The following is a 13,134-nucleotide window of genomic DNA, read 5'->3' on the forward strand; positions in this document are numbered from 1 at the left end:
TGTCCGCACTCATTTCAATGGCAGTAAAATTTTAGCCAAATGAGATGGAGAAATGTATTTTTATTTTGCATATAAAGCCAGATGAGTTACACTTTACATATCAGGAATTCAACATATCCCAGAATGCCTTTGCCTTTCATTAATGGGTTTGTAGAAATCAACAAAAAGTGCACACAACAAAATAAAATTATAATCCAGACGCAGGTGCTTTGTCAGCTGTTCATAGCACTTCCAAGAATGGAATATGTGTCGTCAGTCTTGCTGTATGAGCTATGAAGGAAGTGATATTATTTCCTGGGATTTTTTTCCCTCTTTCCTGTAAGTCCTACCGCAGCTATATATATGCATTTTATTTTTATTGATGTATAGCAAGTTTAAATGCTCCAAAACTGGCACTACAGCGTGCAAAAATGTAAAGATAAGTGCTGGTGTTAAAACGGGTTGAAGTCCAGTAACATTTTTACCTCGCATGCACCACCTAATCTTCATCACATCTTTCTGTTGTGCTCTAGTTATAAAGAGGACCAACATGACTTTGAAACGGACTCTGATGACCTGATCGAAATGACAGGTGACGCGTGTGAGGAGCAGCAGGACGACGACAGCGAAACCATCGAGAAAGTAATGGATGCCAGGACTGGCAAAAAAGGAGGTGATACTTTTTCACTCGTCTCATTATTTTTAAACCTATATTCACTCAAATGCTTTCTGTGGAGTCTAAAGGTCAGCGTTGTCTCTTGTAGCCACTGGGGCTTGCACTACTGTGTATGCCGTGGAGGAAAATGGGGACCCGTGTGAAGGCTTTGACCCCGAGAAGGATGAAGGGGAGTCTCATTACCTGATTAAGTGGAAGGGCTGGTCCTACATCCACAACACGTGGGAGAGCATGGACTCTCTGACACAGCAGAAAGTCAAGGGGATGAAGAAACTGGAGAACTTTAAGAAGAAAAATGATGAACTGAACTCATGGTGAAAATCCCGACCCTCGCATTTACACAGAATTTCTTTTCAAGTGTGCACCACCCCTGAAATTCACCATCAATTTTGTCCGTGTTTGTAGGTTGAGGAAGGCGTCCCCTGAGGACATTGAATTTCACAACTGCCAGCAAGAGCTCACCTCTGACTTGAACAAGCAGTTTCAGTTTGTGGAGCGTATCATCGGTAAGAAATCATTATGTTCTCGCTTTTGCAGAAAACACCGTTTCGATGTAAGTTGTGGGCAAACTATATTTTTGCGGCGACTGTGGCTCAGGAGGTAGTTAGGGGTTTAATCCCTGGCTGCTCCAGTCTTGGTGGTGCTTGTATGAAAGTGTTTGTGCATGGGTGGATGTATGAATATAAGAATAAGAACTAATTCATTTACCATTAAAATTATTTTTGTTATTAACAGCAACAAAAACAGGAAAGACACCGGGATCCTCTGACTTCCCCTGTAAGTTGCTAAACTTCTTCCCCACCATCTCTGCAACAAGAACAGTTTTAACAATCACCTTTCTAACATTTTTCTCATTCAATGAACAGCTCATAGTCATAAGACTCCATCCTCCAATGAACCAGAGTTCCTGTGCAAGTGGATGGGTCTGCCCTATTCCGAGTGCAGCTGGGAAGATGGAGCTTTGGTTAGAAAGAAGTTTCAGCACTGCATAGACAGCTTCATGAACCGAAACTCCAGCAAAACAGTTCCCTCTAAAGACTGCAAGGTAAGGCTGCAAGGAGTCCTATCAAAGCACAGTTTAATCCGACCCCATGCATTAGGGCGAAACAGTTCAAGGAAAGCATAGGATACTCACACTCATGTGACAAGCGACCAATAGATTTTCAAGCCACATTTGTGACTCCAAAACAGCTGTTCCTGTAACCACAATTAAAACCTTTTGGGAAGCAGCTAGCAGGAATCCTTCCTCAAGCACCTGATCAACAAACTCTGATGTGAAGGAAAGCGAACCTTGTTGTTGTTCAATCCACTCCTGTTTGTTTTACACAACAAAAGTCTGCACTAGGCCTCTAGAAGTTTTATTAAAACATGCAGATGATCTGTCAACATAGTCTGATACACGTTTAACTTATACAGAAAGCTGTATAAGTTAACTGTAAGTTAACGGCAGCCGTCCTATTTTACATGGATTCGATACCTGCAGCAAACAGGGGTGAGTCTAAAGGGGGAATGGGGTGTACTACATCTGATTAATTATAAGGCTTTCATAATATTTTCAGACTAAAAGTTAAATAATATAAAATATTGTATTAATTAAACTGTGTTAATATTTGAAAATATAAAAATAAAAGCTTTTTTTGTAAGCCAATAGAAATGTACTTGGGCTACTTTTTTATACACATCTGATTTTATTGACTTTGACCTTTTGATTGTACTTTAGATTATTTATATATTTTTGCATAAAAAATGTAGAAAAGAATGTTTTCTTTAAAAAATGCAATTTAATATTGCATCTCAATACAATTGAAAAAGGATTAATTTGTTTTATTTATTTATTTTTTGACAGATGTTTGCATTAAAACATTGCAATTTCTGAAATGGAAACCAATGAGAAAAGTATTTCCCATCCAATTAATCAATGGAATAATCAATAGATTACTCGATTACTAAAATAATCAATAGCTGCATACCAAGTGTGCACAGTAGAACGTGGATCCTACTGAGTGCTATGAGTAATTGTTTGTAAAAGCCCAGTAACTACAGGTCTGTCTCTTTGTTTTGTCTCTTTTTAGTTTTACGTGAGCATGTTTTGCTCCTCATAAATGAAGGAGTGTGTTTCTATCATTTCAGGTATTAAAGCAAAGACCAAGATTTGTTGCTCTGAAGAAGCAGCCGTCATATATTGGGGACTCCAACCTTGAACTGAGAGATTATCAGCTGGATGGGTTAAACTGGCTCGCTCACTCCTGGTGCAGGTAAATAAATATAACCAAGGCCGCCCCCTTCCCCTCCAAATAGGATTTTACAAAGCCTGCATAACTATCTTTTTGTCCCCCTCCGTAGGTGCAATAGCGTTATCCTCGCTGATGAGATGGGGCTGGGAAAAACCATCCAGACAATCTCCTTCCTGTCTTACCTGTTTCACCAGCATCAGCTCTATGGGCCCTTTTTACTGGTGGTGCCTCTGTCCACGCTCACTTCCTGGCAGCGGGAGTTCGACACCTGGGCCCCTGACATGAATGTGGTGGTCTACCTTGGCGACGTCATGAGCAGGAAAATAGTAGGTCGAATTCGAATACTTCTGTCCTCCTGCTGGCTCGACAAATAGTTGCATACTTTGAACTGGTGCTTCTGTGTTGTGCAGATCCGTGATTATGAGTGGGTGAACCATCAAACCAAAAGAATCCGTTTCAATGCACTACTAACCACTTATGAGATTCTACTTAAAGACAAGGTAGGCTTCTTCTTTTTTCTTTTTTTAAATGAATGTTTATACTTTGAGATAACTGACGGCATCTTAAAATTTGACTCTAGGGGGTGCTCGGAAACATCAACTGGGCGTTCCTGGGCGTTGATGAAGCTCACAGGCTGAAGAATGATGACTCCCTGCTCTACAAAACATTAATGGAGTTCAGGTCTAATCACAGGCTCCTCATTACCGGCACGCCGCTACAGAACTCGCTCAAAGAGCTCTGGTCACTCTTACACTTCCTCATGCCTGACAAGTACGTCCCGATTCACACTTGTGAGCATTCTACTGAACAAAAGCGGGGTAAATGGCATCCTGTGTGACACGAGTGGCATTTCCTATATCTGCTGTGCATCGTAGGTTTGACTCCTGGGAGGATTTTGAGGATGAGCATGGGAAGGGAAGGGAAAACGGCTATCAGAGTCTTCACAAAGTCCTTGAGCCTTTCCTGCTCCGGCGTGTCAAAAAAGATGTGGAAAAATCTCTCCCGGCCAAGGTGGAGCAAATCCTCCGTGTTGAAATGTCCGCACAGCAGAAACAATTTTACAAGTATGACTCTATTTCTTCCTTCTGTAACATTTATTGCTTCTGTCTTTCTTATAAATGCCATTTGTAGCGGCTGCATTTCTCTTCTTCATTAACTTGATTTGTTCCTGAATATTTCCAGGTGGATTTTAACAAGGAATTACAAAGCTCTTGCCAAAGGCACCAGAGGCAGCTCCAGCGGCTTCCTGAACATCGTAATGGAGCTTAAAAAGTGCTGCAACCATAGTTTCCTCATAAAACAGCCCGAGGATGGAGACGCTGAAACGCAACAGGAACACCTGCAGGTATATCTCAGTGTGAACCCGATTTAGCTCCGAGCGTCACCCCAGGATAGCTCTGCTAAAAGAGACTAGCTGCAGTTTAACACAGGAAGAAAACACGGCTCTTCCCGCTCACTGATATTTTGCTTTGACTTTTGTGCCTTCTAGGCTCTGGTGAGGGGCAGTGGGAAGCTGGTACTGTTGGACAAGCTGCTGACCAGGCTCAGAGAAAGAGGCAACAGAGTCCTAATCTTCTCCCAGATGGTCAGGATGTTGGACATTCTGGCTGAATACCTGTCTAAGAAACGATATCCGTTTCAGGTAAGATTTGAAAAAAAAAAAATTAGAAGGCTAATGTTAGATTTCACTAAGGATTGATTGGTGTGGTTATTCAGGCTGTGGTGTTCAGTTTTGTGATTTCTCCAGGGTTAGGAGGGCAGTGATGCACCTCCTGTGATGTGCAATTTCTTGTTTGATAAGTTGTTAGAGATCAGGAGGACCTGACGGAATATAAATAAGTATTTTCATAACCTTCACCATACATTTGGTGCTGTCGCCTTGCCTCCTGTTCATGATAACAACGCCACCATCAGTGGGAACATCAGTGAATAGAGGCCTCAGGCTTTGACTGTTGCTTTTATTGGTGTTTACAGCGAAAGCGCCTTTGGGGATGGCTGCACTGGGCAGATTAGACTCGGCATCAGATGTCAGTGTTGTTGCACGCATACTTCTCCCGGCCTTAGAGTTCATGTGTTTATTTATATCAACAAGTTATTTTCTACCGAAGACCAGACGGACTCCTGCAAGTCACTCGACTCGGGTTGTTTTTGCTTACAGTCTTAGTCTTAGGCTGCTGTGGTCAGTTTAAACATATAGATCAGTGCAATGCGTGGCATGTAAGGACGAGTAATGCAGTGGTTGGCGGGAAAATCTTCAAAGGGTAAGTTTCTCTTTGCTTGTCTCCTCTTCAGCGGCTCGACGGCTCCATAAAGGGAGAAATCCGAAAACAAGCACTTGACCACTTTAACGCAGAAGGCTCAGAGGTATGTAAATAAAAGAGTTTCAGTTTTTATTCTAATCTTTTAACAACGTAGAATACACTTACAGCAATTTCTTTATTATTGGCTCAACTGCTGACCAAATCGATGACCAAATGTTTGGGGCATAAGGCACGTGGGCTCTAATGCCCTTAATAGCAGAGTCCTGGCCAGCTGGACCATTTCCTGCATGTCCTCACGTTTCCTGGGCTGCTCTTTATTGCACACACAGAATATGGCAAATTTGGTGAAGGGTATAGTTTATAAATTATACAGTAAGGCCCAAATAGCGCCATTAGTTAGTTTCCAGTTGCTCACATAATCGTTTCTGTTGTTTTTCTTTGTTTTGTAGGACTTCTGCTTCCTTTTATCCACCAGAGCTGGAGGTTTAGGTATTAACTTGGCCTCGGCAGACACCGTCGTCATCTTTGACTCTGACTGGAACCCTCAGAACGACCTGCAGGCGCAGGCGAGGGCTCACAGGATTGGTCAAAAGAAACAGGTAATCTTAACGCTCAGGTTCACGTCTGTAATCGTAGGTGTGCTTTGTAACTAGTGAGATTGTTGTATAAAAATGTATCTGCGCTCTTCCCTCGTAGGTGAATATATACAGACTTGTCACGAAGGGAACAGTGGAGGAGGACATTATCGAGAGGGCGAAGAAGAAGATGGTTTTGGACCATCTTGTCATTCAGAGAATGGACACGACTGGTCGAACTGTTCTGGACAGCAACTCAGGAAACACAAAGTAAGACTTTGAGAGTTTAGCAGTGAAGGTTTTAGGGGATGTGGACGTTCTTTGTGTGATTAACACTTTTAATTTGTTTTAACAGTTCAAACCCGTTCAATAAAGAAGAACTGACCGCTATTCTCAAGTTTGGTGCAGAAGATCTTTTCAAAGAGGCTGAAGGCGAGGAGTCTGAACCACAGGTATCAAAATGGGTGAATAAGCTCGTGTGTGCTTAAAATAGTTTTCACATATTTGGGAGTTAAAACAGACGATCTTTGTTTCTATAGGAAATGGACATTGATGAGATTTTGAGGTTGGCCGAAACCAGAGAAAGTGATCAAGGCTCAAGTGCTACAGATGAACTTCTGTCGCAGTTTAAGGTATCTGCAAGCTGTTACGGCATCCTCAAAGACCAACCCAATTTAATTAATTTTTTTATAAAATACTGATCAAAATTGTCTCTTTTCTTTCTCTCGCATCGATGTGTCAATGCAGGTGGCCAATTTCTCCAGTATGGAAGAGAGCACTCCAGAGTTCGAGGAGAAGCCCATTCCAGAATGGGATGACATAATTCCCGAGGAGCAACGTCGCAAAATTGAAGAGGAGGCGAAGCAGCGGGAGATGGAGGACATCTTCATGCTGCCTCGAAGCAGAAGCTCTAATAAGCGGGTAGGAAAGGTTATTTGTGAAAGCAGCACTGGTCTCTGTTTCATATTGCATACATATACAAGAAAGAGATGAATGACAGCATCTACCTAACAAGCTTAAGCCTTGAAAGCTTGCAAGACTATGAAATTGTTAACTTCCACAAGACAATTGAATCTCCCACACTGCATGGCCAAATGGAAGAGCCCTCTCATTACTCATCCAGCCTCCATGAGGGCCTATGAATAGTGAACATACAAAGTTAATCAGTTTGGTCTTATTAAAAGTTCAGCTGGAGTTTATTGAAGCAAGATGCCCCTCTCCTGGGTGTTGATGTGAGGTGGAGGTTAAGCTTTCAGGCTTTGCATAGTGCTTTTCCCACTGAGTACCTCCCAGCTGATGCAGTGTAGCATTGATCGAAAAGAAAAGCTGGAATTGATGTAATGTTCATTTGAGTGACTATAAGAGAGACAGGTGTGAAAATGCAAGGGGCATGGGGTATTGAAGGTGGATGAGTTTAAATACCTGGGGTCAGCCATCCAAAGCAGCAGACAGTGCTCGAGTGAGTTGAAGAAAATTGTTGAAGTTGAAGATTCCAGGAAGGGTGGAGATGAGTGATAGAAGGAAACCAGCAAGGCTATAAAGTAGGGCTGAACGATTATGGAAAATAATCTAATTGCGATTTTTTTGCCCCAATATTGCGATTGCGATGCGATATGCGATTATTTTTTAAGGTCTTTGTCTTCTGTATTATTAAACAAAGACAAGCAATACATCATATAGTATGGCCAATACTATATTACATTAATTTTAAAACTGTTCTTTCCTGGAAGACAGACCTCTGTTATGATGACATGAGGTGATGCATGAATGGATGACTGACATTTTTATTTAACTACTTCAATCACAACAGTATATTTGAACATACACAATAGTTTATTTTTAGCTTACAAACATCTGAGCATAAAGTGCTGACAAGGAACCCTGGTGTAAACATTAAAATGAAAGTCAGTACAATGTGCAGATTGCAGAAATATACATAAACAAAATCAGTGGCTTTACCACACTCAGTTTTTCGACATCTGTGAACTACTAGACAGTCATTCAATTAAAAAATAATATTAAATAAATAAAACTAATAAATAAAAAATACACACATCTTACTGATCTCTGCAGTCAGTAACATTACACATAAAGTGCAAACATAATAGCAATTGTATAAACACACACACAAACACGCCTTTAAATTTTAAAGGCGTGAAATTGGACGGTCTAGTTCTGATTAGCTAATCAGAAGGCTAGTTCTGATTAGCGTCACCGCTGTCTCGGTGGAGTTTAATAAACTCGGCCGTCTGCTTCTTGCTATCTAAAATATAACCAGACACTGGTGTAAATTCTCGACTGTCTCATACTTCTGTTTAATCAGTTTTCTGTTTGACGTTTAGTCAGCTGTGTGAAAACCAAGGAGGAACCCACCCGGGGGATTAATAAAGTTTTATTTTATCTAATCTAATAACTTTAATCTCAGCCAAACCGATTTACTCACGAACAAACAAAACACTGAAAAAAGCCCAACAATAACATTTTTAGGTTGTCTAAGTGACTTATATATTACGTTTAACCCGAGCAGCGAAACTCCGCGGTGATCTGAAAATGATGTGCCGGGAGTTGTGCCGTTCTCGGCCGCATCAGTAACCCTCGAGCTCCCGGCTAGCTGTCGAGCTGGTGGGTAGCAGACGCCTCTGAAAACGTCGAAGCACTTTTGCAAATATGGGATATCTTGATAAACCGAGCAGATATTTGATGTTTACACAACTACTTTCTCGCCTGAAAATATGTTAAAAGTTTATTTTGTGACCCAGAAAGATTAGTATGAGTAATTTTAAAACTTAGTAGCGGCCGCCATTGCTGGAAACTGGAGTTTGGCTGGGCTGCGCTATGAATTCTGGGATATGGTAGTAATTTGGACAGCCTTCGGCACGTCGCTGTGACGTAATCGGTCTACAAATGCGGCCTAAGTGTGGTTTAGAGATGGTGGCACTGACAAAAAGCTGGAGAGGCAAAGAGTTCATTGTCCAGGACAGGATTAGGAACGAGTACATGAGAGGAAGCTGGAGCTGCCAAGCAGGAGTAACACAGGAAGACCTCAGAAAAGATTCAAGGATGTAGTGAAGGAGAACATGAAGGGGGTTGGTGTGACAGAAGAAGATGTTAGGGATAGGGTGAGATGGAGGCAGGTGATCTCCTGTGGTGATCCTTAAAGGGAGCAGCTGAAAGAGTAATAATGATGACAGTTTTCGATTGTCTGGTTTTAGACTTTGCGTTGGCTTTATGTCGACATTTTCTTTGCATTATGTTTTGCATTTCCATTATTTTTCCTGCATCACCCTTAATTGTATGAACCCATAGCCTCGTGACTGAGTATATATTATGGATTATGTCACTATTACACATAAGAGTTACAGAAAACTGGGGGGGGGGAAAAGGCAGCTGCTCAATATGTGGCTTTTTTGGCTTTCAGGCTCAGGCCAATGACAGTGACAGTGATGTGGGCTCCAAACTGAAGCACCGTTCATCAGGGTCTGAAAGTGAGACCGATGACAGCGATGATGACAAGAAGCCAAAGAAGCGAGGAAGGCCAAGAGCTCGCAAAAACAACGTGGAGGGTTTCACTGACGCGGAGATTCGCAGGTAAAACTTGTCCCGTGTGTTGTTTTTCTTATTGTTCTTAAAGTGACATTCGGTTTTCTTTGAAAGCATCTTTTCGTCAGCACAATAAAAACGTATTCATAATCTCATCATCAGGTTCATCAAGGCATACAAGAAGTTTGGATGTCCACTTGAAAGGTAAGCCTATTGTCACAGATGTTAAGGTAGCAGTGAGCAGATTTTTTTTAAAATTTATTTATTTATGTTTAAATTCTGCATATTTATTTATTTATTTATTTATTTTTGTGTGTCCAGGTTGGAAGCCATTGCCCGAGACTCTGAACTGGTGGACAAATCCATCGCAGACCTGAAGAGGCTCGGTGAACTGATTCATTCTAGCTGCGTGACTGCAGTGCAGGAGCACGAGGAGCACCTTAAAGAGAACCCAGTCGAAGGTATGTCGCTTTTAGTCATTTAGCTAATAAAGAAACCGGTTTTTGAGTGGCAAAAATGAGGAAGCAGCATCATTATTATTATTATTGTTCCAGCTAAAGGTCCTGGGAAGCGACGAGGAATTAATATCAAGATCTCAGGAGTGCAAGTCAATGCAAAGTCCATCATTCAGCACGAGGAAGAGTTCGAGCCGCTGCACAAAGTTGTGCCCTCCAACCCAGCTGAGAGAAATAAGTAAGATATCACTGTAGAAATAAGAAGGAACACAGTGTCTTGTATCATGTTGAAGATTTGATGTTCTGTTGTGGATTAAAACTACCAACACTTTGCTTCTGCCAGGTTTAAGCTGACGTGCAGGGTGAAAGTGGCTCACTTTGATGTAGACTGGGATCTGCAGGATGACATTCAGCTCTTGCTCGGCATCTACGAGCACGGCTTTGGCAACTGGGATCTGATCAAGACTGATTCTGACCTTAAACTCGCCGATAAGGCAAGCGTTACATGCTTACTTTTACTGCTAAGCTGAAAAGTAGAGCTTCAGTGTAGAAGACAGCAAAAATGACACAAGCACACGATGTAAAATAGTTTTATTATAAGCATTTAAAGAAAAATGGCTTGATGGAGCTATTGTAAAAGCTTTCGAAAAAGCTGTTTTAAGTTCTTTCCAGTTTTATTTCTGTCTTCATATTCACTGCACTCCTTATGAATATATAAAATTGACAGATTAATTAAAGAGTCTAACAATAAAATCTGTCTGTACAGATTCTTCCAGATGATCCAAGCAAGAAGCCTCAGGCCAAGCAGCTGCAGGCGAGGGCAGAGTATCTTCTCAAGCTGCTTAAAAAAGAACAAGACAGCACAGATCAGGCTAAAACCGGGGAGGAGGTGTGCTACTATTAATCACTGAGTATCTCATTAAATTGGATTTGCATGTACACAAAGGGACTTTCGGTACCTCAGCCTCACTCGTTGTCTTTTCCTTCAAGGTCAAAGTGAAGAAGAGGAAGCCCCGGGTGAAGAAGGAGAACAAGATTCTTAAAGACGAGCAGGGAAACGACATCTCTTCCCCTCGCCTGTCAGACAACCCGTCAGAAGAGGGCGAGGTCAAGGTCGGTCAGACTGGATTCTACTTCTTTATGGATGTTAGAGGCTGCGTGTGGACGCAGGCCTGCCTGCAGTACATGTAATGGTAGTAAAAGTAAATAAATAATGACTAATGACCTGCTGTTATATGTTTTTAATCAGGAGGATGGAACAGAAAAGTCCACTGTGAAGAAGAGACAGAAGAAAAAGGACAACAAAGAGAACAAAGAAAAACAGGGAACTCCCAAAAAGGAAAAGGATGGGGACAAAGAAAAGAAGGGTGCCAAGCCCAGAAAAGAAAAGGTATTTCAGAGACGCTGATAACCTGAATTTAAGTGCCTTCCTCACATTTACACAGGCTAAATCGGACAGGATTTGTGCTTTAACGTGCAGCTGAAGAATGTTTTGATGTCTGCTCTTTCAGGCTAAAGGAGCCAAAGGGAAGAAGACTCAAGGTCCAGTTCATATTACAGCTGGATCTGAACCAATTCCCATTGAAGAAAAGGAGGACGATGAACTTGACCAGGAGACTTTCAGTATTGTGAGTTTCTTCTTAGCTCTTGTGAACAAATCACATTTCTGCATTTATTTTTTGAATGCCCGAGAACAAAGCATTGCATTAATCATTGTCTGTGTGTTTGTAGTGTAAGGAACGCATGAGGCCTGTGAAAAAGGCCCTAAAGCAACTGGACAAACCAGATGAGGGTCTAAGCGACCAGGAGCAGCTCCAGCACACACGCACATGCCTACTGAAGATTGGAGACCGCATCACAGAGTGCCTTAAAGCTTACAGTGATCCCGAACACGTCAAAATATGGCGAAGGTGAGAAATTAAAATGGGAATTTTCTGTGTGTAACTGAACATGACGATTGTCTCTTGAATTCTGCTGATCGTTTATTTATTTATTTATGTTATTTTTTGGGGGGGGGGGTTGGACAGAAATCTCTGGATTTTCGTGTCCAAGTTTACAGAGTTTGGTGCAAGGAAGCTACACAAGCTTTACAAAATGGCACAGAAGAAGCGATCGCATGAGGAAGAGGTGAGCAGCTGTTTGGGGTTAAACCTGACCTGTTATACTGTGGCTAAGCAGCGCTGAAATTATCCTGTGACATTTGCAGAAGGAGCAGAAGAAGAAGGAGGACGTTTCAGGGAGAGTAAAGTCATTCAGGCCAGAGCCGTCTGGTTCCAGTCGAGACTCCACGGGGACTCAGCCGTCCTCCAGATCTGCATCGCACTCCACTCAGCCAGGACCCCACGGACACCACAGAGAACCGTACAACGCTAACAAGCGGCACTTTAGCAACGACGGTACGTGTGTTTGATGATTATTCAAAGGGAGAAAAATCAGACATCGGTCAGTTAATGTCAGCTTGCTTGTGTTTTTTTTTTTCTTTTTTCTTTTTTTTTTACAGATCGAGGAGACTGGCAAAGGGACCGTAAATACAGCTACCCAGGTAACAGCAACTCATCGTGGCAGGGAGATCGGCATCATCCCTATGACCCTCATCGCTATAAGGACCACTACGGTGATCGACGGCCGCACGGAGACCCCTACCGCAGCTCGGGCGGTTACCGCAACAACTCCTCTCCTCGAAAAAGACCATACGAGCAGTACAGCAACGACCGGGACCACAGGGGTCACCGACCCTACTATGACAGGTGAGTTTACGTGAATATGGTGACCTTCAGAGGCTAGTAGATTAGCCAGAAACTATACTCAAGTAAAAATGTTTTCACTTTGTTGAAAGGGCGACCGTGGCTCAGGGGGTTGGGAATCGCATCTGTAACCGGAAGGTCGCCGGTTTGATCCCTGGGCTCTCTGTCCTGGTCGTTGTGTCCTCGGGCAAGACACTTTACCCTACTTGCCTACTGGTGTTGGCCAGAGGGGCCGATGGCGCGATATGGCAGCCTCGCTTCTGTCAGTCTGCCCCAGGGCAGCTGTGGCTACAACTGTAGCTTGCCTCCACCAGTGTGTGAATGTGAGAGTGAATGAATAGTGGTATTGTAAAGCGCTTTGGGTGCCTTGAAAAGCGCTATATAAATCCAATCCATTATTATTATTATTATTATTACTTCAGGTTTTGAATACAAAAATGAGGTGGCACCAAATATTCCTCTATTCCTCTAGTATCAGGTGACTTATTTAGGCTCATTAGGAGATAATGGGGTAACATTTTAGAGAGAGCTCTCTGTTTAATGCAGGCGTGTTCACTGTGCGTAATAAGCTCTTTTCTCACCTAAGTTACAGAGATGTTAGCTCCATTATTATTACTGGAACGAATTTATTTTTAGTGATAAATAAATTCGATTAATACTATACTAAATC

General features: G+C 42.2%; 1 protein-coding gene across 2 annotated transcripts in view; it reads left to right on the forward strand.

Moving 5' to 3' along the window:
• The window catches only part of chd2 (chromodomain helicase DNA binding protein 2), a 29,321-nt gene that overhangs the window by 14,216 nt on the left and 1,971 nt on the right, over window positions 1–13,134 (forward strand). For both annotated transcript variants that reach the window (XM_026175997.1, XM_026175998.1), the window contains 31 exons: window positions 513–652; window positions 744–969; window positions 1,061–1,161; window positions 1,391–1,432; window positions 1,522–1,700; window positions 2,786–2,910; window positions 2,999–3,215; window positions 3,300–3,389; window positions 3,470–3,660; window positions 3,765–3,953; window positions 4,072–4,234; window positions 4,379–4,531; window positions 5,182–5,253; window positions 5,600–5,749; window positions 5,847–5,995; window positions 6,081–6,177; window positions 6,265–6,357; window positions 6,473–6,646; window positions 9,144–9,313; window positions 9,428–9,469; window positions 9,587–9,726; window positions 9,820–9,958; window positions 10,064–10,214; window positions 10,487–10,609; window positions 10,711–10,833; window positions 10,970–11,110; window positions 11,232–11,348; window positions 11,452–11,630; window positions 11,748–11,847; window positions 11,927–12,116; window positions 12,221–12,467. In XM_026175997.1, coding sequence (XP_026031782.1) covers window positions 513–652; window positions 744–969; window positions 1,061–1,161; window positions 1,391–1,432; window positions 1,522–1,700; window positions 2,786–2,910; window positions 2,999–3,215; window positions 3,300–3,389; window positions 3,470–3,660; window positions 3,765–3,953; window positions 4,072–4,234; window positions 4,379–4,531; window positions 5,182–5,253; window positions 5,600–5,749; window positions 5,847–5,995; window positions 6,081–6,177; window positions 6,265–6,357; window positions 6,473–6,646; window positions 9,144–9,313; window positions 9,428–9,469; window positions 9,587–9,726; window positions 9,820–9,958; window positions 10,064–10,214; window positions 10,487–10,609; window positions 10,711–10,833; window positions 10,970–11,110; window positions 11,232–11,348; window positions 11,452–11,630; window positions 11,748–11,847; window positions 11,927–12,116; window positions 12,221–12,467 — 4,413 coding nt within the window. The remainder of the gene's footprint in view (window positions 1–512; window positions 653–743; window positions 970–1,060; window positions 1,162–1,390; window positions 1,433–1,521; window positions 1,701–2,785; window positions 2,911–2,998; window positions 3,216–3,299; window positions 3,390–3,469; window positions 3,661–3,764; window positions 3,954–4,071; window positions 4,235–4,378; window positions 4,532–5,181; window positions 5,254–5,599; window positions 5,750–5,846; window positions 5,996–6,080; window positions 6,178–6,264; window positions 6,358–6,472; window positions 6,647–9,143; window positions 9,314–9,427; window positions 9,470–9,586; window positions 9,727–9,819; window positions 9,959–10,063; window positions 10,215–10,486; window positions 10,610–10,710; window positions 10,834–10,969; window positions 11,111–11,231; window positions 11,349–11,451; window positions 11,631–11,747; window positions 11,848–11,926; window positions 12,117–12,220; window positions 12,468–13,134) is intronic.

The sequence above is a fragment of the Astatotilapia calliptera genome, chromosome 7 (genome assembly GCF_900246225.1).
Source record: "Astatotilapia calliptera chromosome 7, fAstCal1.2, whole genome shotgun sequence".
NCBI classification, from domain to species: domain Eukaryota; kingdom Metazoa; phylum Chordata; class Actinopteri; order Cichliformes; family Cichlidae; genus Astatotilapia; species Astatotilapia calliptera.